The sequence below is a fragment of the Carcharodon carcharias genome, chromosome 5, assembly GCF_017639515.1.
Source record: "Carcharodon carcharias isolate sCarCar2 chromosome 5, sCarCar2.pri, whole genome shotgun sequence".
Taxonomy (NCBI): domain Eukaryota; kingdom Metazoa; phylum Chordata; class Chondrichthyes; order Lamniformes; family Lamnidae; genus Carcharodon; species Carcharodon carcharias.
Genome location: NC_054471.1, coordinates 84,608,024 through 84,635,100, shown reverse-complemented (window position 1 = coordinate 84,635,100; position 27,077 = coordinate 84,608,024). Strand labels below are relative to the sequence as shown.

Here is a 27,077-nt window from a genome sequence, read left to right as displayed (position 1 = left end):
ACATTAAGTGTGACAAAGCTCACACTAGACAAAAAAATGAATGATGTCTTTATGATTGGCAATATCTAAGTAATAGCTTTATCTTGTTATGATCTTCACCTGCCTTGTCTTCATTCTTTGTTGAATTCGCTACACAGTGCGGGAGTTTGCTTAATTCAACTATTCCCAGGAAATCATGGAGACAAGGCTGTTGACATGGAATCAGCTGTTCACATTCAGGATGCCTGATGATTTTGATCTTTGCTTCAGCATTTGATTATATAGCAAACCTTATTAACCACAAAAACTCTATTCAGAGCTCGTAGAAATGGAGCAAAGAGCAAAAAATTATGAAGAATCCAGCAAAGAATTAAGTTACAAAGGTAGATAATGTCCTCCTACATTTTGCATTGCTCACATCCCTTAGAAACATACCTAAATAGACAAAATCAGGATGTAATGGGTTTCAGCACAGATCTGCCAAGAGTAATATTTTAGGAAGTTATCAAATCCACACAGGTAACACAGCAATGGATAATATGTTCCACCATTCATTTGGCTATAAACTCTTTGTTAAATGGCTTATCCCTGAGTTGTTATCCATAGCAAACAAATGTTTGATGTTTTATGAAACAGCTGAGCTATATAGCTCCAACTGTACATAATAAAGTATGACAACCTGCTTATAATGGGGGAAGTGATGGTCTCAGGACCCAAGTGGAAATGGAAGACAATTTTAATTTTCAAATTTGGGTCAGTTTTTAAAACCACGCACTTAAGAAGCTATTGCATCTACAGACCAGCAGAATCATAATTTACAATTCACTAACTCCGCATGTAGCAACATCAAATGTTAATTCATGTTCAAAAGCTTGATGAATTTGTTTTGATTCTAAATTGTACTTGACTTTGTCATACAAAGTCTAAATCGGCATAATTCCCAAGTAATCTTCAATAGCATCAAAAGGTGAAAATGAATATTGCTGAAAAGAGAGATATGTTGCCAAAGCTTTTCATCTTGCACTCATCAGGATAAATGCAAGAATACCAAATTTCAAACTGTCATAACAATTTATACAACAGATTAGTTGGCATGTGGATTCTGATTGGCTGAAGTGTTGCCACAGAGAAAGCAACGGGAACTATGGGCTCCCAAGTAATTCAAAAAGGCACAAAGCTCAAACATATTCCTTTTGTTTACAGAGAACGGGTCCCTATCTATAAGTGCATGTCACTTCTAGCAAGCTTAAATGATCAATGTTACGAGCTCGACTGATTATCTTAAATTGATTAATGGAGCTATTAGCGCAGGATGATATACGTAAATGATATAGGTAAAAAGAGGGATGTGGTCCTGAAAGCAGAATATAGGGAACTTGGAAATAAATTAAAAAGCAGGCCCTCAAAGATAGTAATCTCAAGATTACTCCCAGTGCAATGTGGTGAGATTAGGAATAGGAGAATAGATCAGATCAATGGAGATCGGGTATAGAAGGGAGGAATTTAGATTCCTGAGGCATTGGGACCAATTCTTGGGAAGATGGGACCTGTACAAGTTGGACAGGTTGCAACTCAGCAAAACCAGGACCAATACCCTCAAGGATATACGCTAGTACTGTGGGAGAGTGGCAGGGAGATGAGAATTTAAGCAGGAAACATGAGAGGGGGAAACAAAGATAGAAAGGAAAGATAGAAAAGTAAAAAGCAAATGTGGAAGGTAGAGGAAAAAAGGGCTAGCAGCAAATAGGGCCATAGTACAAACAAGTGTGTAAAGACATTAAAAAGACAAATCCAAAGGCACTGTCTCTGAATGCACGGAGCATTCACAATAAGGTAGACAAATTAACAGCGCAAACAGATGTAACAGGTGCAACATGAGTGCGATTATGGGGACATGATTACAGGGTGGCCAAGGTTGGGAACTGAATATCCAAAGGTATTCGATATTTAGGAAGGACAGGCAGAAAGGAAAAGGAGGTGGGGTGGCATTGTTAGTGAAGGATGACACCAGCGCTATAGTGAGGAAAGATATTGGCTCAGAAAATTAAGATGTAGAATCAGTCTGGGTGGAGCTAAGAAGCAACAAGGGGCAGAAAATATTAGTGGGATAGTAGTCAATAGGGCTCCAAACAGTATTGGTGAGGTAGGGGGTGGCATTAAACAGGAAATTAGAGATGCATATAACAAGGGTGCTACAGTAATCATGGGTAACTTTAATCTACATATTGACTGGGCAAACAAATTAGCAATAATATTGTGGCAGATGAATTCCTGGAGTGTATATGAGATGGTTTTTCAGGCCAATACATTGAGGAATCGATGAGGGAACAGGCTATCCTAGACTCGATATTGCGCAATGAGAAGGGGTTAATTAATAATTTTATTGTGCAGGATCCTTTAGGGAACAGTGACCACATGATAGAATTCCTCATCAGGATGGAAAGTGAAGCAGTCCAATCTGAAACTAGGGTCCTAAACCTAAACAAAAGGAAACTACAAAGAAATGAGGGGTGAGTTGGCTATAATAGAATGGGAACTTCATTGAAAGGCATGACAGTGGATAGGCAATGGCTAATATTTAAGAACAAATGCAGGTATTACAAGATTTATACATTCCTTTCTGGAACAAAAACACAGCAGGAAAAGTGGCCCAACCACGGCTAACAAAAGAAATTAAGGACAGTGTTAAATCCAAACAGGAGTCCTTTAAAGTTGATTAAAAAAAAGTAGCAAGCCCGAGGATTGGGAGCAGTTTAGAATTCAGCAGAGGACAAAGGGGTTGATCAAGGGGAGAAAGAGAGATTAAGAGAGTGAACTTGTAAGGAACATAAAAGCAGACTATAAAAGCATCTATAAAAATGTAAAAAGAATAAGATTAGTGAAGACAAATGTAGGCCCCTTACAGACGTAAAAGGAGAATTTATAACAGAGAACAAGGAAATGGCAGAGTAATGAAACAGCTACTTCAATTCTGTCTTCACAGAGGAAGACACAAATAATTTCCCACATATACTAGGGAATCAAGGGTCTAGTGAGGAGGAGGAATTGAAGGAAATTAGCATTACCAAAAAAAGGGGAGAAATTAATGGGACTGAAAGCAGATAAATTCCCAGGGCCCGATAATCTACATCACAGGGTACTAAAGAAGCAGCCATGAAAATAGTGGACGTGTTGGTAGTCATCTTCCAAAATTCTAAAGATTCTGGAATAGTCCCAGCAGACTGGAAGGTGGTAAATGTAACCCCACTATTTAAAAATCGAGGGAGGGAGAAAACAGCCTAACATCAGGAGTAGGGAAAATGTTCGAGTCTACTATAAAGGATATGACAATAGGACACTTAGAAAATATCAATAGGATTAGATAAAGTCAACATGGATCTATGAAAGGGAAATCATGTTTGATAAACCTATTACAGTTTTTTGAGGATGAAACTAGCAGAGTTGATAAGGGAGAACCAGTGGATGCTGTGTACTTGGATTTTCAGAATGCTTTTGAAAGTCCCTCATAAGAGGTTAGTATGCAAAATTAATGCACATGGGATTGGGGGTAATATATTGACAAGGATTGAGAATTGGTTAGCAGACAGAAAACTGTGGGGATAAATGGTTCTTTTTCAGAGTGGCAGGTGGTGACTAGTGGGGTACCACAGAGACCAGTACTTGGGCCCTAGCTATTCACAATATGTATCAATGATTTGGATGAGGGAATCAAATGTAATATATCCAAGTTTTCTGATGCTACAAAACTAGGTGGAAATTTAAGTGGTGAGGAGGATGTTAAGAAGCTTCAAGGCGAGTTAAGTTGAGTGAGTGGGCAAATGCATGGCAAATGCAGTATAACATGGATAAGTGTGGAGTTATCCACTTCGGTATGAAAAACAGAATGGCAGAGTATTATTTAAATTGTGATAGATTGGGAAATATTGATGTACAAGGGACCTTGGTGTCCTTGTACACCAGTCACTGAAGGCAAGCATGCAGGTGCAGCAAGTAGTTAGGGAGGCAAATGGTATGTTGCCCTTCATTGCTAGAATATTTGAGCACATGAGCAAAGATGTCTTACTGCAGCTGTACAGGGCCTTGGTGAGACCACGCCTGGAGTAGTGTGCACACAAATGGGGTAAGCCATTTAAGACTGAGATGAGGAACAATTTCTTCACTCGGGGTGGTGAACCTGTGGAATTCTCGACCACAGACGGCTGTGGAGGTCAAGTCACTAAAAATATTTAAGAAGAAAATAGATAGATGTCTAGGCACTAAAGGATTAACGGGATATGGGGAGAGAGTGGGCGCTTGACATTGAAATAGAGGATCAGTCATGATCATATTGAATGAACCAAGGGCCAAATGGCCTACTCCTGCTCCTATTTTCCACGTTTCTCTCAGGATTGTTCAGCAAGTGCCGCCTAATTGTGGAATCACACCTAACAGTAGACATTGTGTACAGAACAAAAACAAAAATACCTGGAAAAACTCAGCAGGTCTGGCAGCATCTGCGGAGAGGAGCACAGTTAACATTTCGAGTCCGAATGACCCTTCAACAGAACTATGTAAAAATAGAAGAGGTGAAATCAGTGAAGAGGTGGATATTTCACCTCTCGTCTATTTTTACTTAGTTCTGTTGAAGGGTCATTCGGACTCGAAACATTGACTGTGCTCCTCTCCGCAGATGCTGCCTGACCTAAGTTTTTCCAGGTATTTTTGTTTTTGATTTCCAGCATCCGCAGTTTTTTGCTTTTATCTTAGTAGACATTGTGTTTTGGGTTTTGCAAGTGTGGGCTTGTTCCGTGCCGTCTGTCCTCGGCTTATTATGAACAACCAAAGGAACTTGCTGTTTAGTTCAATCAGCCAATCGCTGCAACGAACAGCCTACATACCTGGCATCGCCTCAACACCAAAATTCATATACAATGCTACACAATTGTATGGTAGGCACATCTTCTTTTAGGACTCACGGCATCATCCAGCTAGTGGAAAATACCACTCGCTTAGTCACTGCATAATCGAAGCTTGAAATGGTTTGCTTAACCGGTTGCTCAAATTTTGAGATACTTTGCCTTTCCAGGATAATTTGAGGTACACCAAGCATTCTTCAGGTCCAAAAGTGGATGCCTTTGGCCGACTTCCAAGTTTGTTCGCTATGTATCATGTAATGATCTGTTCAGGATAGCCATTATCACACAGGATAGCTGCTTTGAATTACCTGGGTGCTTGGGGAGCCTATAGTTCCCCGTTGCCTTCTCAATGGTAATGTCTTGGCCAGAGTCGACCAATCAGTACCTTTTGTCCTACAGTATAAATTGGAGTGAATGTTTAAAATTTGGTATTGTTGCATTTGTCATGATGACTGCATGATGAAAAGCTTCAACAACATGTCTCTCTCTTTAGCAAAAGGTGAACTCTTAGAAGATAAAGAGAACCAGGCACATGAAAAACCAAATAGGCAACAAAAGTGAACCAAAGTTATTTTGGGTTAAAATCCCAATCTGGCAGATGAACTCAATAAATCTGGTAATTTATGAAGTAGCACTTCCAGATTGTTGTAAAAATCCAACTGATTCAGTGAAGGGAGCCTGCTCCCTCCACAGGTCTGGACTTTGGGATTCCAGTCCCATGCTATAGTTAGCTGAAGTGATCTAACCAACAACAGCTGTCCTCTCGTCCATATATATCAAGTGTTATTTTGAATCTTTATGTTCACAGAGTCACAGAATCTTAACGGCACAGGAGGCGGCTATTCGGCCCATCATGTCTGCACTGGCTCGCCAAATAAGCATCATGACCTAGTGCCATTGTCCTGCCTTTTCCCTGTACCCTTGCACATCGTTTCTCTTCAAATAATCACCTAATGTCCTCTTGAATACCTCAATTGAACCTATCTCCACCACACTTACAGGCAGTGCATTCCAAACCCTACTTATTAAGTCTACTTAGGACAGCTAGGGATAGGCTATAAATGCAGCCTTGCCGGCATCCAAAGAACGAAAGGGCACAGATTTAAAATGATTTGCAAAAGAAAAAAGTGTGACATGAGAAAAAACTTTTTCACACAATGTGTGGTTCGGGTCTGGAATGCACTGCCCCCTATGGCACACCACTCATTAAATCCTGCCAACATGAAAAAAGACCCATTTATGCCATCTCTCTGCTTCCTGTTAGTCAATCTTATATCCATGCTAATCAATATGTTACCCCCTACACCATGAGCTTTTATTTTCTGCCTTCTAGAAATCCAAGTACAGCATATTCACTGTTTCCTTTATCCACACCATATGTGATACTCTCAAAGAACTCCAATAAATTGGTTAAACATAATTTATCTTTAACAAAACCATGTTGACTCTGTCTGATTACCTAGAATTTTCCCAAGTGCCCTGATAGAACATCTTTAATAATAACTACTATCATTTTCCCTATGACAGATGTTAGGCTAACTGACCTATAGTTTCCTACTTTCCATCTCCCTCCCTTTTTGAATAAAGGAGTTATACTTGCTATTTTCCAATCTAATAGAACCTTCCATAAATCTAGGGTATTTTGGAAAATTAAAACCAGGGCATCAACTATCTCACTAGTCACTTCATTCAAGTCCTTAGGGTGAAGTCCATCCGGATCTGGGGGTTTGTCAGCCTGCAGCTCCAACAATTAGCTCAATACAACTTTCCTGGTGATTCTTAGGCTCCAGAGTTCCTCCCTCCTTCCATTTCCTGATTTATAGCTATTTCCGAGATGTTCTGCAGTGAAGACTGAGCCAAATACCTGTTTAATTCATCCGCCATCTCCCTACTTTCTATTTTCAATTCCCCAGACGCACTCTCTAGTTCCAACGCTCACTTTGTCAACACTTATTTAAATATCTATAGAAACTCTTACTATCAGTCTTTATATTACTAGCTAGGTTTCTCTCATGCTCTAGTTTTCCCTTCCTTATTAATCTTTTCATCATTCTTTGCTGGTCTCTATATTCTTCCTAATCTTCTGATCTGCCACCCATCTTTGCATATTTATATGCTTTTTCTGCAAGTATGATACCATCTTTAGCTTTTTTAGTTAACCACAGATGGTGGGCCCTCCCCTTGGAATTTTTCCCTCTCATTGAAATGTATCTATTCTGTGTATTCTGAAATATCCCCTTAAATGTCTGCCACCACACTTCTATTGACATATCCCTTAACCTCAATTGCCAGTTCACTTTAGCTGGCTCTGCTTGCATGCCTTCATAATTGGCCTTATTTAAGTTTAAAACACTAGTCTTGGGCACACTCATTTCGCCCTCAAAATGAATGCAAAATTTAATCATATTACGATCGCTGTTACCTAGGGGTGCCTTCACTAGGAGGTTATCAATTAATCTTATCTCGTTGCTCAGTACCAAATATAGCTCTCTTGTTGGCTTCAGAACATGCTGTTCTAAGAAACACTCTCAAAAACATTCAATGAACTCATCTATGCAACCTTTGCCCATCTGATTTTTCCAGTCTATACGCAAATTAAAATCCCCCATGATTACTGGCAAGCTCGCATTATCTCTTCTTTTTTACTTTGTCCTACTGTGTAGTTACAAGTAGGGGGCCTGAACACCACTCCCACAAGTGACTTATTGCCTTTATCATTCCTCAACTCAACCCAAACTGCTTCTATATACTGGTTTCCTGAACTTAGGTCATCCCTCTCTAATGTGCTAATAGCATCATTAATTAACAGAGCCACCCCACCACCTTTTCCTAACTTCTGTCCTTCCTAAATGTCACATACCCTTCAATATTCAGGTCCCAATCTATGTCATCCCATTGCCATGTCTCTGTAATGGCAATCAGACTGTACTTATTTATGTCTATTTGCGCTATCGGTCCATCTGTTTTGTTTCGAATGCTAACTGTGTTTAGATGCAGAACCTTTAATTTTGCCCTTTTATTATCTTTGTAGTGTCTAGCTTTATCTGCTGATTTACTCTTAGATTTGTACTCTGCCCTTCCTGTTACAGTCTCTTTATAATTTCCCATATTAATATCTGTTTCTCTTGCCTCGTCTTTGGTTTCAACATTTTCCCAAATTTGATCCCTTGCCCCCACTATAAGACCATAAGACATAGGAGCAGAAATTAGGCCATTCGGCCCATCGAGTCTGCTCCGCCATTCAATCATGGCTGATGAGTTTCTCAACCCCTTTCTCCCACTTTCTCCCCATAACCTTTGATCCCCTTACCAATCAAGAACCTATCTATCTTGGTCTTAAATACACTCAATGACCTGGCCTCCACAGCCTTCTGTGGCAATGAACTCCATTGATTCACCACTCTCTGGCTAAAGAAGTTTCTCCTCATCTCTGTTCTAAAAGGTCTTCCCTTTACTCTGAGGCTGTGCCCTCGGGTCCTAGTCTCTCCTACTATTGGAAACATCTTCCCCACGTCCACCCTAACCAGACCTTTCAGAATTCTGTAAGTTTCAATCAGATTCCTCCCTCATCCTTCTAAACTCCATCGAGTATAGACCAAAAGTCCTCAAATGTTCCTCATATGTTAAGCCTTTCATTCCTGGGATCGTTCTCGTGAAACTCCTCTGGACCCTCTCCAGGGCCAGAACATCCTTCCTGAGATACGGGGCCCAAAATTGCTCACAGTATTCTAAATATGGTCTGACCGGAGCCTTATAAAGCCTCAGCAGCACATCCATGCTTTTATATTCTAGTCTTCTCGAAATAAATGCCAACATTGCATTTGCCTTCCTAACTACCTGCAAGTTAACCTTAAGAGAATCCTGGACTAGGACTCCCAAGTCCCTTTGCACTCCAGATTTCTGAATTCTCTCCCCATTTAGAAAATAGTCTATGCCTCTATTCTTCCTCACACTTCCCCACGCTGTATTCCATCTGCCACTTCTTTGCCCATTCTCCTAACCTGTCCAAATCTTTCTACAGCCTCCCTGCCTCCTCAACACTACCTGTCCCTCCACCTATCTTTGTATCATCTGCAAACTTAGCCAGGATGCCCTCAGTTCCTTCATCTAGATCATTGATGTATAAAGTGAAAAATTCTGGTCCCAACACTGACCCCTGTGGAACTCCACTAGTCACCGGCCGTCATCCTGAGAAGGACCCCCTTATCCCAACTCTCTGCCAGCCAGCCAATCTTCTATCCATGCTAGTACCTTGCCTCTAACACCATGGGCTCTTATCTTACTGAGCAGCTTCCTGTGCGGCACCTTGTCAAAGGCCTTCTGGAAGTCTAACCTACACGTTACCACCTCAGAAAATTCTAACAGATTTGTCAGGCATGACCTCCCCTTGATGAAACCACGCTGACTTTGCCCTATTTTACCATGCACTTCCACGTATCCTGAAATCTCATCCTTAATAATCGACTCTAAAATCTTACCAACGACCGACGTCAGGCTAATCAGCCTTCAGTTTAAAACCCTTTCTAATTCCCTAGTTATTCAACCTGTGAGGATACCAGCCCCCGCACGGTTCAGGAGTAGACTGCCCCAACGATACAAGTCCTACTTTCCCTAATACTGGTGGTAGTGTCCCACAAACTGGAACCCACCTTTCCCTCAGCAGTCTTTTGAGCTACACATTCATTTCTCTAATCCTATTTGTCCTATGCCAATTTACATGTAGCTCAGGTAATAATCCAGAAATTACCACCTTTGGGGTTCTGCTTCTTAATTTGGTGCCTAGCTCCTCATACTGACCATGTGGAGCCAGCTACCTCATCCTGCCTATGTCATTGGTACCTTCACAGACCACGGCCACTGGATCCTTCACCTCCCACAGCAAATTCCTCTCCAGCCCTGTGTAGATGTCCCAAACCCTGGTACCAGGCATGCAACAAAGCCATCTGGATTCTTGCTCTTTGCTACAGTGTCAATCCACCTTACTATACTGTCCGCTACTACCACGACATCCCTTTTTGCTCTCCCCACTTGGATGGCTTCCTGTACCACTGTACCATGGTCAGTTTGCTCATCCACCCTGTAGCCCCTATTCTCATCCAAACAAGCTGAGAGGGCCACAAACCTGTAGGACAATTGCAAAGGCTCACACTCTTGCGCTCTGGGTGCCCTTACCTGCCTCACTCGCAGTCACACTTTCCTGTCCCTGGCCATTGACCACATCAGAAGACCCTACCCTATGTGGTGTGACTGCTTCCTGGTAAAAAGCATCAAAGTAACTTTCCCCCTCCCTGATGTGTAGTAGACGTACAGCTCATCCTGCAGCTCAATGACTCTGAGCCGGAGATCCTCAAGCTGCAAACACTTACTGCAGATGTGTTTACCCTGGATCACAATGTTAGCCAGGAACTCCACATGCTGCAGCCTTGACACATCACCTGTCCTACCATCCTTAATGTTTTAATATAATTAAGTAATTATTTAATCACTTATGTTACTTTCTTATATATTTTATTAACTTTACCACCAAATTGTGTACTATTTTAAACCTTAGGGGTGGAATATAACTTATCCACTTACCAAATACTCACCAAACAGTTAGCTCCTTTCCCTGTAGTACAAGAACCAATTTCTATGGGGTGAGAAAGATAGAAAGAGGAAACAAACAACTCCTCCTCCCTCTTCGCCAAACTCCAAGTCTTCAACTCAGTTAGCTGCACGTCATTTGCCAAGGCTACACTAAAGAACCCTGAATTTATAACTGAACAGGGGCTACAAAACCAGATTCAACCAGTTAGCGAATTAACTACTCAGCTACTATAGCTGAGAGTGAGTTTACCCTGTCTAAACTGAAAGAATGAAGCCTGCTTACACAGTACTTTCCAGACTATCTTCATAACTGAAGTTCCTAATTTCTAGAACCATTCTCGTGAATCTTTTCTGCACTATCTCCAATGCCTTCACATCCTTCCTAAAGTGCGGCCCCCAGAAGTGGATGCAGTACTCCAGCAGAGGCTGAATTAGTGTCTTATACAAGTTCAACATAGCTTCCTTGCTCTTGTATTCTATGCCCCTATTAATAAAACCTAGGATACTATATGCTTTATTAAACATACTCTCAACTTGCCCTGCCACTTTTAGTGACTTATGCACATTTACACACACCTAGAGCCCTCTGCTCCTGCACTCCCTTTAGAATTGTACCTATTATTTTGCCTCTCCATGTTCTTCCTAACAAAACAAATCACTTCACATTGATCTTCATCTGCCACCTGTCCACCAACTTGTCTGTATTCTTTTGAAGTTCTATACTATCCTTCTGATAGTTCACAATGCTTCCAAATTTTGTATTATCCACAAATTCAGAAATTGTGCCCTGTACACCAAGGTCTAGGTCATTAATATATAACCAGGAAAAGCAAGGGTCCCAACACTGATCCCTGGGGAACTCTACGACAAACCATCCTCCAGCACAAAAAACATCCATCAACCACTATTCTGTTTCCTATCAATCAACCAATTTTATATCCATATTGCTACTGTCCTTTTTATTCCATGAGCTATAACTTTGCTCACAGGTCTGTTGTACAGCACTGTATCAAATATTTTTTGGAAGTCCATGTACACGACATCAACAGCATTACCCTCATCAACTGCCTGTTACCTCTTCAAAAAAGCTCCAGCAAGTTAGTTAAACACAATTTTCCCTTAACAAATCCATGCTGGCTTTCCCTAATTAATGCGCATTTGTCCATGTTACTATTAATTTTGGCCCAAATTGTTTCTAAAAGTTTCCCCACCACCGAAGTTAAACTGACTGGTCTATAGTTTCTGGGCTTATCTTTACAACCTTTTTCAAACAAGGGTACAACATTTGCAATTCTCCAGTCCTCTGGCACCATACCCGAGTCTAAGGAAGACTGGAAAATTATGGCAAGTGCCTCCGCAATTTCCACGCACTTCCCTGAATCCTTTGATGTGTCTCACCCAGTCCTTGTGCCTTAGAAACTAAGTGCAGACAGCCTATCCAGTAGCACCACCACGCAATTTTACACATTCTAGAGTCTGAATTCATTTTATACCTCAATTATGCCCTCTGCCTCTTTGTATAAATCTCCTTTTTGGTCCCTGATCAGCCCCACTCCTCCTCTTCCCACCCTTTTACTACTAATATATCAATAGAAGGTTTTTTGATTCCCCTATGTTAGCTGCTAGCCTTGCCAGCGATGCCCACATCCCCTCAATGAATTTAAAGAATTATCCACCTGACATCTGTGATGAGCACACTTTTTATTCATAATCTATATCTCTTTTGTAATCCTAGGAGCTGTGGATCTGTTTGCCCTACCTTCCCCTTGTAGGAATATACCTTGACCACGCCTGAACTCACTCTACTTTGAACGTAGCCCATTGTTCAGCTACCGATTTTCCTGCCAATCTCTCACTCCCATTTATTCGGCGCAGATCCTTTCCTATCCCACTGAAGTTGGATTTCCCCATGCTCATTATTCTTATTCGCATTATTTTTTGTCCTTTTCTAAAGCTAGCCTAAACCTTATAATACAATGATCATTGTCTCCTAAATTTTCTCCTGACACTTGGTCCACCTCATTCCCAGGAGCCAGGTCTAGCAATGTCTCCTTTCTCATTAGACTGGAAACATACTGCTGTAAAATATGTTCCTAAACACACTCTAGGGACACTTGTCCTGCTTTGCCCTTTACACTACTACTATCCCAGTATATATTCAGATAATTAAAGTCCCCCAATATAACTACTCTATAATTTTTGCACCTCTCTAATTTTCTTGCAAATTTGTTCCTCCACATCCTTTCCACTAGTTGGTGGCCTACAGACTACACCAAGCAATGCAATTGCACCTTTTTGGCCCTTAGTTCTAGCCAAATAGATTCTGTGCTTGATCCCTCTGGGACATCCTTTCTCCAGCACTGCGGTGCTCTCTTTAATCAATCCTGCCGCCTCTCCCCTTTTCCCATCTTCCCTGAACACCTTGTGCCCAGAAATATTTAACACTCAGTCATGCCCTGCTTACAGCCCAGTCTTCATTATAGCCACATCATATTTCCGGATGGTAATTTATGCCTCTAAATCACCAATCTTATTAACACACTCCACGCATTCACACACATGCACATTAATCCTTATTTAGACTTCATTACTTTCTTCCTTACCCTGACCCCACCTAATAACTTACTATTTCCTCTTTTATTATGAGAGGGATTGAACATAAAAGGAAGGGTGTTATGCTTCATTTATACAGGGCATTGGTGAGACTGCACCTCAAATACTGTGTGCAGTTTTGGTCTTATTTAAGGAAGGATGTAAATGCATTGGAGGCAGTTCAAAGCAGGCTTGCTACATTGATACCTGCAGTAGGTTGTCTTATGAGGAAAGGTTGGACAGACTGGGTCTGTTTCCACTGGAGTTAAGAGTGAGGGGTGATTTGATTGAAGTACACAAGATTCTGAATGGCCTTGACAAGGTGAATGCCGAAAGGATAATATCAGAGGTTCAAGTCTGCACTGGTCAAACAAGTACCTAACTATTCTAATCCCATTTTCCAGCACTAGGCCCATAGTCTTGTATGCCATGGCATCGCAAGTGCACATCCAAATACTCCTTAAATGTTATGAGGGTTTCTGCCTCAACCACCCTTTCAGGCAGTGAGTTCCAAAATCCCACCACCCTCTGGGTGAAAAAATTCTTCCTCAAATCCCCTCTAAACCTCCTGCCCCTTACCTTAAATCTATGCCCCCTGGTCATTGATCCCTCCAGCAAGGGGAAAAGTTTCTTCCTGTCTACCCTATATATGCCCCTCAATTTTATACACCTCAATCTCCTCTGCTCCAAAGAAGATAATGCCAGTCTATCCAATCTCTCCTCATAAATAAAACTTTCCAGCCCAGGCAACATCCCGGCAAATCTCCTCTGCACTCTCTCTAGTGCAATCACATCCTTTCTATAATGCGGATTCCAGAACTACATGCAATACTCTAGCTATGGCCTAACCAGCGTTTTATACAGTTCCAGCATAACCTCCCTGCTCTTATATTCTATGCCTCAGCTAACAAAGGCAAGTATCCCATGTGCTTTCTTAACCACCTTATCTACCTGTTCCGCTACCTTAAGGGACCGGCGGACATGCACACCAAGCTCCCTCTGATCCTCGGTACTTCCCAGGGTGCTACCACTCATGTATTCCTGTGTCTTGTTTGTCCTGCCCAAGTACATCACCTCACACTTAATCCGGATTAAATTCCTTTTGCCACTGATCAGCCCATCTGACCAGCCCGTCTATATCCTCCTGCAATCTAAGACTATCCTCCGTGCTATTTACTACCCCACCAATTTTCAGGTCATCCGCGAACTTACTGATCAACCCTCCTATATTCAAGTCTAAACCGTTTATACATACCACAATCAGTAAGGGACCCAACAGCGATCCCTGTGGAACCCCGCTGGACACAGGCATCCAGTCACAAAAATACCCCTTGATCATCACCCTCTGCTTCCTGCCACTCAGCCAATTCAGGATCCAATTTGCCAAATTGCCTTGGATCCCATGGGCTCTTACCTTCGTTAACAGTCTCCCATGCGGGACCTTATCAAAAGCCTTGCTGAAGCCCAAGTAGACTACGTCAAATGCATTGCCCTCATCTACGCACCCGGTCACCTCTTCAACAAATTCAATCAAATTGGTCAGACATGATGTCCCCTTAACTAGACCATGCCTGTCTTTGATTAATCCGTGCCTCTCCAAGTGTAGATTAATTCTGTCCCTCAGAATTGCTTCCAATAGTTTCCCCACCACTGAGGTTAGACTGACAGGCCTGTAGTTCCCTGGTTTATCCCTTTCTTCCTTCTAGAATAACGGTACCACATTAGCTGTCCTCCAGTCCTCTGGCACCTCTCCTGTGGCCAGAGAGGTATTGAAAATTATTGCCAGTGCCCCTGCTATCTCCTCCCTCACCTCACTCAACAGCCCGTTGCCCTCTTGTGGGTGAGTACAGAACTACGGGGCATTGTTTTAAAATTAGGGGTTGCCCTTTTAGGACAGAGATGAGGAGAAAAGTTTTCTGAAGGTTGTGCAACTTTGGAATTCTTAACCTCAGAAAGTGGTGGAGGTGGGGTCAATGAATATTTTTAAGTCAGGGGCAGATAAGATTCTTGTTAGGCAAGGGAATCAAAGATTATCGGGGTTAGATGGGAATGTGGAAATCGAAGCACAAGAGGATCAGCTACGATCTTTTAGAATGGCGGAGCAAGCCCAAATGGTCTGCTCATGTTCCTATTTCTTATGTTCTTATGTTCTTTAGTGTTATTTATCTCACTCAGTATTCTGTGCACTTTGGTATTCCACCCTAGATGAACCATTGCTCTCATCCGCTTTCAGAACTGAATGCTGGTTGGAGTGAGAGGTGCACTCAGGGGAGTCCTGCACTGCTGTTTCTTTTTGACTGTCTGATGGTCACCCATCCCCCCTCTCTTCATACTCTTACTGCAGGGCGACCACATCTATAAACACGCTATCCATGAAGCTCTCAACCTCACAGATGCACCACAGTGATACCAGCTGCTGCTCAAGTTCCAAAACCCAGAGCTTCAAGTTCCAACATAGCACAGGGTGTGCACCCCAGATGTTAGAGCAGCCCTGCCATTCCTGTATTTATTAATTTTGTTACTGCTAATAAACCTTACAATACTAATAGACCTTATCATAAATCCACACTGATACAGATAAATCCAAACTAATACTTTAGTAATAAATCTTTCTTAAAACTAACATATAAGACTCACCAGCTACTCACTTGCTACTTAATATTCAACATTTTTAAACTCCCATTTGTTAAGACTCTGCCCTACCAGCACTATTCGCCAGCTAATCAACTCATACTACTGCTAATAATCCTTTACTAATATTAATTAACCTTGCTAATATTGATAAAAGTTACCATCATGAAAAATCTTGTTACTAAAACTTACCAGTACTAATCAAATCTTACCTGATAAATCCTACCAATAATTAATACATCTTACTAATAGTAATAAACCTTACTTTTAGAAGAAAGATAGGATTCACCAGCTACTCACTTGTTCCTTGTTATTAATTATTTAATGTTTCTCAATCTTACAGTGCTGAGTTTGTCTGCACTGGAGTGCTGCAGTAGAGTGCTTAAGTTGGGGTTCGGTGAGGAAGGAGCGAGGTGATCCTTTGAGTACTGAGAGTACGGTTGGGTAAGTATTTACTACTTTTATCTCTTCGTTTTTAAGATCTTATTTTGTGGTTCATCATTTGTAAGGGCTATTTTCTGTAACGAGGAGGAGCAGGGAAGAAGGGCCCGAGAGTAAATGATATTATTTAATATTAAATATCTTCCAAAAGTTTTAATTTAATTTAAAGGGATAAGTCATGGCATGAGAGCTCAAAGCAGTGGTGTGCTCCTCCTGCTCTATGTGGGAAGCCGGGAACATTTCCAGTGCCCAGGGCCAGCATGTGTGCGGGAAGTGTCTCCAACTGCAGCTCCTGGAAGCCCAGGTTTCGGAGCTGGAGTGGCAGCTGGGGATACTGTGGAGCATCCATGAGGCAGAGAGTATCGTGGGTAGCACGTGTAGAGAGGTGGTCACACCACAGGCTAAGAGTCCATAAGCAGGAAGGGAATGGGTGACCACCAGGCAGAGCAAAAGGGCTAGGCAGGCAGTAAAGAAATCTCCTGTGGCTTTTCCCCTGCAAAATAGATATACCGCTTTGGATACTGTTTGGGGGGGGGGGGGACGGACGGCCGAATTCAATCGTAAGGGGAATAGATAGGCGTTTCTGTGATCGCAAACAAGGCTCAAGGATGATATGTTGTCTCCCTGGTGCTAGGGTCAAGGGTGTCTCAGACCGGCAATAGGACATTCTGAAGGGGGAGGATGAACAGCCAATGGTCGTGGTACACATTGGTACAAACGACATAGGTTAAAAAAAAAAAGGAATAAGGTCCTAAAAGCAAAATATAGGAAGTTAGGAAATAAGTTGAAAAGTAGGACCTCAAAAGGTAGTGATCTCGGAATTACTACCAGTGCCACACGTGCTTGTCAGAGTAATAGCAGGACGTATCAAACGAATACGTGGCTGATGAGATGGTGTGAGGGGGAGGGTTTCAGATTCCTGGGACATTGGGACCGGTTCTGGGGTTGGTGGGACCAGTACAAACTGGACGGGTTACACCTGGACATGACCGGGAATATTTGCTAGAGTGGTTGGGGAGGGTTTAAACTAAAATGGCAGGGGGATGGGAACCTATGCAAGGAGTCAGAGGAGGGGGAATCAAGGACAAGAACAAAAGACAGAAAGCAGAATAAGAAAAGTGATAGGCAGAGAAATCAAGGACAAGAATCAAACAGGGCCTCAGTGAAAAATAGTGGGAACGGGACAAGTAATGTTAAAAAGACAAGCCTTAAGGCTTTGTGCCTTAACGTGAGGAGCATTCGCAATAAAGTGGATGAAGTAACCACACCAACAGATATAAACAGGTATGATATAGTCGGGAATTATGGAAACATGGCTTCAGGGTGACCAGGAATGGGAACTGAACATCCAGGGTTATTCAGTATTTAGGAAGGACAGGCAAAAAGGAAAAGGTGATGGAGTTGCATTGCTGGATAAAGAGAAAATTAGCGCAATAGTGAGGAAGGATATTAGCTCCGACGATGTGGAATCTGTATGGGTAGATCTGAGAAACACTAAGGGGCAAAAAACGTTAGTGGGGGTTATATATAGACCCCTCAAACTGTAGTGGCGATGTTGGGAATGACATTAAACAGGAAATTAGAGATGCATGCAATAAAGGAACATCTGTAATTATGGGTGACTTTAATCTGAATATAAATCGGGCAAATCAAATTAGGAACAATACCGTAGAGGAGGAATTCCTACAGCATATACGGAATGGTTTTCTGGACCAATATGTTGAGGAACCAACTAGAGAACAGGCCATCCTAGACTGGGTATTGTGTAATGAGAAAGGAATAATTGGCAATCCAGTTGTGCGACGTCCCTTGGGGATGAGCGACCATATAAATAGAATTCTTCATCAAGATGGAGAGTGACGTAGTTGATTCTGAGACCAAGGTCCTAAATCTTAAAGGAAACTACGATGGTATGAGGCGCAAGTTGGCTATGATGGATTGGGAAACGTTACTTAAAGGGGTGACAGTGGCTAGGCAATGGCAAACATTCAAAGAGCATATGGGTGAACTGCAACAATTGTTTATTCCTGTCTGGCATAAAAGTAAAATAGGAAAGGTGGCCAAACCATGGCTTGCAAAGGAAATTAGAGACAATATTAAATCCAAGGAAGAGGCATACAATTTGGCCAGAAAAAACAAGACCTAACAATTGGGAGCACTTCAGAATTCAGCAAAGGAGGACCAAGGGATTGATTAAGAAGGGAAAAACAGAGAGTAAGCTTGTGGGGAACATAAAAACTGACTAAAAGTTTCCATTGGTATGTGAAGAGAAAAAGATTGAAGACAAATGTTCGTGCCTTACAGTCAGAAACAGGGGAATTTATGATGGGGGACAAAGAAATGGCTGACCAACTAAGTATATACTTTGGTTCTGTCTTCACAAAGGAGGGCACAAATAACATACCAGGAATGTTGGGGAACACAGGGTTTAGTGAGAGGGAGGAACTGAAAGAAATCAGTATCAGTAGGAAAATGGTGTTGAAGAAATTGATGGGATTGAAGGCCGATAAATCCCCAGGGCCTGATAATCTGCATCCCAGAGTATTTAAGGAAGTGGCCCTAGAAATAGTGGATGCATTGGTGGTCATCTTCTGAGATTCTACAAACTCTGGTGCAGTTCCTACAGATTGGAGGGTAGCTGATGTAACCCCACTATTTAAAAAGGGAGGGAGAGAGAATACAGGGAATTATAAACCAGTCAGCCTGATATTGGTAGTGCAGAAAATTCTAGAGTCCATTGTAAAAGATTTAATAGCTGAGCACTTGGAAAACAGTGGCAGAATCAGCATGGATTTACAAAAGGGAAATCATGCATGACAAATCTACTGGAATCTTTGGAGAATGTGACTAGTAGAGTTGATGAGGGGGAGCCAGTGGATGTGGTTTATTTGGATTTTCTGAAGGCTTTTGACAAAGTCCCACATAAGAGATTAGCGTGTCAAATTAAAGCACATGAGATTGGGGGTAGCGTGTTGAAGTTGATAGAAAACTGGTTGGCAGACAGGAAACAGTAGGAATAAAAGGGTCTTTTTCTGAATGGCAGACAGTGACTAGTGGGATACCGCAGGAATCGATGCTGGGACCCCAGTATTCGCAATATATATTAATGATTTAGATGAGGGAGCTAAATGTAATATCTCCAAATTTGCAGATGACACAAAGCTGGGTGGGAGGGTGAGCTGTGAGGAGGATGCAGAGATGCTTCATTGTGATTTGGACAAGCTGAGTAAGTGGGCAAATGCATGACAGATGCAGTATAATGTGGATAAACGTGAGATTATCCACTTTGGTAGCAAAAACAGGAAGGCAGAGAGGGGAACGTGCAACGAGACCTGGGTGTCCTCGTACACCAGTCATTGAAGATAAGCATGCAGGTGCAGCAGGCAGTAAAGGCAGCAAATGGTACGTTCGCCTTCATAGTGAGAGGATTCGAGTACAGAAGCAGGGACATCTTGCTGCAATTATACAGGGCCTTAGTGAGAGCACACCTGGAATAGTGTGTGCAGTTTTGGTCTCCATATCTGAGGAAGGATGTACTTGCTATAGAGGGAGTGCAGAGAAGGTTTACCAGTCTGATTCCTGGGATGGCAGGACTGACATATGAGGAGAAATTGAGTCAGTTAGGATTATATTGGCTGGAGTTCAGAAGAATGTGGGGGGATCTCATAGAAACCTATAAAATTCTAACAGGACTAGACAGGGTAGATGCAGGAAGGATGTTCCCGATGGTGGGGGAGTCCAGAACTGAGGCACAGTCTGAGGATACGGGGTAGACCATTTAGGACTGAGATGAGGAGAAATTTCTTCACCCAGAGTGGTGACCCTGTGGAATTTGCTACCACAGAAAGTAGTTGAGGCCAAAATATTGTATGTTTTCAAGAAGAAGTTAGATATAGCTCTTGGCGCAAAAGAGATCAAAGGATATGGGGAGAAAGCGGGAGCAGGCTATCGAGTTGGATGATCAGCCATGATCATAATGAATGGCGGAGCAGGCTCGAAGGGCCGAATGGCCTACTCCTGCTCCTATTTTCTACATTTCTATGTTTCTAATCCACCTATTGTTTAGACTCTGTCCCTAACTGTACTCAGCCAATCAACTCATGACTTTGTTTTAAACAACTAATTATTTTCCTAATTAACTTTTAATGCTTCTAGTTAATATATATGTAAGAAAGAAAATTAACTTCAAATTATGTTGTACTCATTCAACTGAAATTACATAATTTAGGTAAGATAATAGGAAGCACTGACCAGCCAATCTCCCATCTCATTCTGTGATGTGATCACACCTTGATTTGTTTACGAATGTGACTCTGATCTACAGATTGCAATAGCCAGCCCCAAAGTTTCCTTTGAATTCTCACTCACTCTCACCAGCTTCTAGCCCCACTCTGCTCCTCTGATTAACCTGCAATTTCCTATTATCGCCACACTCTTGTTTGTGATCTGTATTGGATACAGAGAATTGAACCATTTTCCTTCTAATTTCTTCATTCTATAGTTACAATTTTGGTCGAGACCAGTAACTTTATCTTTTAAAAAAGGAATCTAAAATCCCAGTTATTTACTAAAAGAATGAAGCCACAAGATTCCACAGCTTGAAAACAGAAGAATTTTTATTAGATAAGAATCAAACAAAGCAAACATTAAATACTTAGATAACCTCCTATGCTCTAACATCCAGAATCACAAGTTAAACATGAATTAACAGGCAAATTGAGGTCAATTATAAACTAGAAATTGCATAAATGAGTTACAACTAGGACAGGTGTTAGGAATTAACTCAGCAGTCCACTGCATTTTGCTCATCAAACTCAGTCACAGAATCCTTCAAAACTCTCATCTTCCTTAATTTCAGCTTCTGTCCTTCTAGGGCTTAACCTGATCCCCAGCTGACAGCAGCACGTAACCAGCATTCCAAATGCAGAATCTTCACCAGAACCAGTATACGTTTGGAGAACTTCCTCAAACTGGTCTCGATGGTATAGATCTAATGTTATCTTCAAACAACAACAGGGACCACAACTTCTCAGCTTCTGGATCTAGCCTTTGGCTTCTTCAGCTCGCCTGTACAGCACCCCTGGATGCCAACTGCTTAATATTCCGCTTGGATGGTTCTGCAGCCTTCTAAAGCAGCCTCAACTGTCTACTCAACTTTCCATCTACCCACAAGTTTTGGTTTCTTTAGCAAACTGACCCTGCCAGTTTCTTTCTCTGCTTCCTTTCTTGATTAAGGGTCTGCCTCAAAATAATACAAGCTTTGACATCATGGGTTCCATCACACTATCTTTAGGGATTCTGTCTTAATGCAATCCCAAAGGCATCATAATGATGGAATCCTTTATGGACATTTCCTTCCGAGTCCCGTCTTTCCCATACCACCTCACAGCTCCCTCCTATCTTTCCTGACAATGACATGACCAATACTAATCTAGTATTGCGGGAAAAACAAAAGCTAAACTTTTGAGGTTGTCAAAAAATAAAAGCATGCTGTAGCAAGAGATCAAAACATGAACAAAACTGAAATTAAAGTCACAATGTCTCATCTTGGCAACAAGCATTTAGCAATTGTGTCAGCATTCATTAATATGCTGGTGCATTTTGAAGTTTCAAAGCTTTTGACATGTTGCAATAATGCAATCCTACTTGCAGACAAACTCCACTTTGCAACAGGAAATGTATTACATGGGTAATTGCTGAAGGCAACTCCAATGTGTTCCTCAGCCTTCTTAACATACTATTATTTTTGTCTCAAGAGTTATGTGATTAACAAATAGCATTACCATAAAACCTAAAAGAGCATCTGTTTTTCTTTCTTGGTGGACGTAAGTGGGCCAAGAACGTGAACTGCATTTGACTACAATTTTCATACACCCATCCTAATGAGGACAGTCTTGCATGTTAATTTCCCAGCATTCTCAATTGGTGCTGTTTAATACAACTTTTGAGACCCCTGGAAAAAACAGTCCAGGCCGGAGAGTTTTGAAAATGTTAACCATTACCAATCTATGTAGCCTAATCTTGCCAGGAAGAAAGGGTATTTATCCAATACAGGAAACTACAATTTAAATCTTCACCTGAAGGTGACAGTGACTACAGTACAGATGCTGCAATATAGCATAGCAGGCCAACACATAGCCCTCTATTTGCAAAACCCAATGGCAGTGGCAAGGGGAATTTTAAGTTGGGGCACAGGTCGATGTTCTGATGAAAGGTCTCCATATTCAATGGATCATCCTCTGCCATTTCCACCACCTCTCCTTTCAGTATTCCAAAAAGGAACTTCCTCTGCAATGCCCTGATACACTCCACAGTCATCCCCAACATCCCCTCCTCATACAAGCACAGGACAGGCAACAGTTGCCCTTTTACCTCCACCCTCTCCACAATCCAAGGCCCCAAACACTCCTTTCCAGGTCAAGCAGTAATTTACTTGCACTTCTTTCAATTTAGTATATTGTATTCACTGCTCACAATGTGGGCTGCTCTGCACTGGGGAAGTCAAACACAGATTGGGGTTATTGCTTTGTGCAACACTTCCATTCAGTCCGCAAGCATGACCCTGAGCTTCCAGTTACCTGTCATTTTAATTCTCAACCCAATTCTCTGACTTCTGTCCTTGGCCTCCTGCAGAGGTCCAAGGAAGCTCAAATCAAGCTCAAGGATCAGCAGCTCATCTTTTTGACTGGGCACTTACATATCTTAATTTCCCCAGTTTTGATGAAAGCTTATTAACCTGAAACATTAACTGTTTCTCTCTCTACAAATGTAGCCAGAGCTTCTGAATATTTACAGTGTTTTGTTTTTATTTCAGATTTCCAACATTTGCAGTATTTTCTTTGGTGTCAATAAAACAGAGTCATAATAAAATAATGATAATGCTTAAAGTACTTAATTGACTATGATGTGCTTTTGAATGCCTGGGAGTTTGTGAAAGGCATAATATAAAATGCAAATTCATTCTTTTCATAGAATCGCAAAAGAAAAATAGGCCAACTAAAGGAGACTTTACAAGATGTGATCAAACACTCAATTGAAGGTAGGTTTTAAGCAGGATCTTAAAGGAAGGAAGGAAGTGGAAAGGCAGACAGGCTTAAGGAAGCAATTCCAAAGAGTGTTCTAGCTGATCTATGAACTGAAGATTTGAATCTGGCACTATAGACTTTAAAATTGGATGTGCTTGCCCTCCAACTTCTGTGTACTGGCAAAATTACAAGTATTGGGCTGGTAATTTAATACCATCTAGGCACCAATCTCAGCATAAACATTGTGATCACATCTGATTTGAATCACCCTATTGTAAAATGACTGCAATCTCTACAGGGACCGCAGCAAAAAGAAACCTTTTCAAACAGCTACTTAAGAACTTGAGGTTTAAAGAAAGTCTCAGGCTAGGATATATAGTAGTACTTACTGTGATTCCATTGTTGACATTTTTATCCATGTACTTCTTTTTTTCATATTTGTCTCTGATGAAAAATTCTACAGCTCTGAGAAATATTCAATCAAGGAAAGTATTTTTTAAACAAAGGGAGCATTTCAAACAATAGAAATGATTTCTGAATAAAACTGGAATCAAATTCAGCTATGCATTACTAACATTTTCAATGAGTCTTAAGTCTAACTTCAAAAACATAATTCTCTTATTGCTAAAACATCCCTTTGGTACCCAATAAAATTTGCTTAGGCTTTTCTTCACCTTTAATTATAAGTTGAGTACTTTCTAGTGAAATTACACCTCAACGTCTGTTAAAGGAAAACAATGCACTTTTTAAAAAATGTTTGCTCTGACAGACTTCATGTTTCCAGCTATACTACTAACCAAATGGGTTCTCAGTGTCCTGATTAGTTAACTTATTTTAATGGTGGTCACAACAACTGATACTTATAAAACATCTTTAATGTAATAAAATATCCTAAGATACTTTACAAGAGCAATATAAAGCATAACACCAAGTCATAAAGAGACTTTAGGGAAGATGACAAAAAAACTTAATCAAAGAGGTAGGTTTAAGGAGTTTCTTAGAGGCGGTGAATGACCCAATTAAAATCGGGGATGTGCAAGAGGAAAGAATTGGAGGACCGCAGATTGGAGGATTGTGGGGCTGGAGGAGATTACAGACAAAGGGAGGGGCATGCCTGTGACAGAATTTGGAAATAAGGATGAGAATTTTAATAGGGTTCTGATGAAGAGTCACATAAGCCTCCAAATGTTAACTCTGTTTCTCTTCCACAGATGTTGCCAGACCTGAGTTTTTCCAGCATTTTCTAATTTTAATTGAGAATTTTAAAAATCATAGCATTGCTTAACTGCGAGCCAGTGTAAGTCAGTGAGCACAGGAGTGATGGGTGAATAAGATTTGGTGAGATTTAGGACATGGGCAGCAGAATTTGGATGGCCTCAAGCTTACAGAGGATAGAATATGATATTACGAGAGGTCGACCAGAAATGCATTGGAATACAAATCTAGAGGCAACAAAGGTGTAGAAGATTTTTTTTTTTAAAAGCAGCAGATTGACACAGTAGGGTAAGGCAATATTATGGAGATGGAAATAGGCAGTCTTAGTGGTAGCACTGATACGTGGCAAGAAGTTCATCTCGGGGTCAAATGTGACACCAAGGTTGCAAACAGTCTGGTTCAGCCTCATACAATTGCCAGGGAGGGGTGGAATTGGTGGCTGGAAACAAAATTTGTAGCAGAGAGCAAAGACAAAGGCGATATTCCCAATATTTAGTTGGAGAAAACAACATCAAAGTGGCCAGGATGCTGATCAGGAGCCATTTAATACCTAAAAAAAATTGTGGCCATTGCAATTTATATGTACGAGCTATTCAATTATGATTTTTGTATCGCCGGAAACTAAATTAGTCTATGTTTTGTATGTCTGTAAGTATGGCAAGTTCTGACCATCTTCAAGCAGCATGGAGTGCTGACTTTGGTTCAAATACTTCAGTTAAATAACAGGAGAAAATTAGACATACACAATGACAAATTCCAGTCAGCTCAAAAAAAGCCATCTCGGCTACCTACTCAGTTTTAACTCTTCAACAGTTACACAGGTCTAAGAAATTTTAGTAAATTATCCACGCCAAAACATTAACATATGTTCTCTTCACTGTTACTGCTGACTTAAAGTGTGCCGAGCATTTTTTTTTAAAACTTTCTCAACACCTGCAAAATTTTGCTTTCATAGATTAAAACCAGATCCCATGACATATTCAGTATCAAGCTGAGATCAGTCCAGACCTGGATCCATTGCACAATTTCCCTGTGCACTCATAACAAGCTAGGTTCAAAAACTCATTGCAAACTGATCAAATTTAAATCCAGTGTCACACTAGGAGCAACAGTACAGAATGAGGAAACAACTGAAAACTTTTTAAGTGAGCCAAATAATGCAAGTAGGCAGCTCAGTGGAAGGCAAAACTTTTTAATGAATTAACATAGTGCAGAGTTAAAAAGATGATGAATAGTGTATCATACAGAGTTGCAAGTAATGTTCATTCTAATATCTTCGCTGTGCATAGCCCATTTGTTGCACTGCAGAGTCCCTTTAAGATTACCACACCTGCACACATCTTAAAGAGACCATTGTTTATGTGTGGCTTGTTTAACCCATGTGGCACATAACCGAATGCTGCAAGGCTGTGCATCTGTGCAGTTTAGAGGAGAAGCTAGTTATAATAGCTGAAGGTGCAGTTGGAAGGCAGATATTTTAGTAGGCTCTATAATTTAACATTTCTGGTCATGGCAGTAAATGGAACACTGAACTATACAGCTAAAATCAGTAGACTACAAGTCACAATATGCCATATTCAAATAGTCCAGTCTTCTTACCAGCCAAGATTTGATCAGACACAAGACAATGAAATCCTGTAGACGGTGTAAAACAGCCATGAGACTGATCCCCGAAAGAGCAAAAAAAATTGAGCTGTTCAATCTTGAAAGGTGGCAATGAAGGGACCAGACGTTAAGTCCAGGATGTTAAATTTCATCAATTACATTGAATTAAACTGTGATTGTAGGATGAGAGAGCATAAATTCAAACTGAAACGAGGAGTTTAGTCCTGATGTCACCAGAAAAACCTTTTATAAAATACAACTCAAAATGTAGAGTGAAGCGCAAAAAGCTTGGCATCAATTTAACAGTTGGATGTTATGGAGGAGAGAGAAGTTTCTCGAGTTCCTAATTGGATTTATTAGTTACTTACATTTCTGACCACTAGTTTTGAACTGCTCCACGACTGATAACATAGTCTCTAAATTGACCCTGACAAACTCCTTAATATCTAGCCACCTCTGAGCTTTCTCAGAAGAGGAACAGGAGTGGATCATTTAGCTGCTCGAGCCTGATGTGCCATTCAATAAAATCATGGTGGATCTGCGACCTGATTCTATGCACCCATATCCCTTAATACTTTTGGATAACAGAATTGATCAAACAGTTAAAATTAACTAGCATCAATTGCAAGAAGAGTGTTCCAGACTTCCACTGGGAGCACCTATCATCCTCCTCCCCTTTCCCAAATACTGCCCCACTGCTCTTATATCAGTAACTGAAGGATAGACACCCGGCTTACTTCATGGCTATAGCTATTCACATTCAAAGGGTGATATTTTTTATCAGCATTATCCATTTCAAAGTCTGCTCTTACATTTCTGGTGAATCGTTTGTCAATTCCAAAGTCAACAGGATCACATTGTATATTTCTTCATCAATTAAATGGCCTTCCAAAGTTATGTTTATGGTTTCTCTGAAATCACCATTTTTTAAAGTGATAGCTCAATCCTCATCCATTATCCATTAAGGTTCCTATGCAAAAGTGAACCATTTCAATTTAGCTCCTCTAAATGCAGGTCTACAACATAAAAGTGCCCAAGCACACGTATTTGAAAATGCCACACCCTGGTTACTGTTCAAAAAAAGGTTCACTAGCATTACAGAGTAGGT

The 27,077-nt window shown here is 41.0% G+C and overlaps 1 protein-coding gene across 2 annotated transcripts in view; it reads right to left on the bottom strand.

Moving 5' to 3' along the window:
* smap1 (small ArfGAP 1) overlaps positions 1–27,077 on the bottom strand; it is a 338,415-nt gene that overhangs the window by 239,424 nt on the left and 71,914 nt on the right. For both annotated transcript variants that reach the window (XM_041188201.1, XM_041188202.1), the window contains exon 4: positions 23,539–23,614. In XM_041188201.1, coding sequence (XP_041044135.1) covers positions 23,539–23,614 — 76 coding nt within the window. The remainder of the gene's footprint in view (positions 1–23,538; positions 23,615–27,077) is intronic.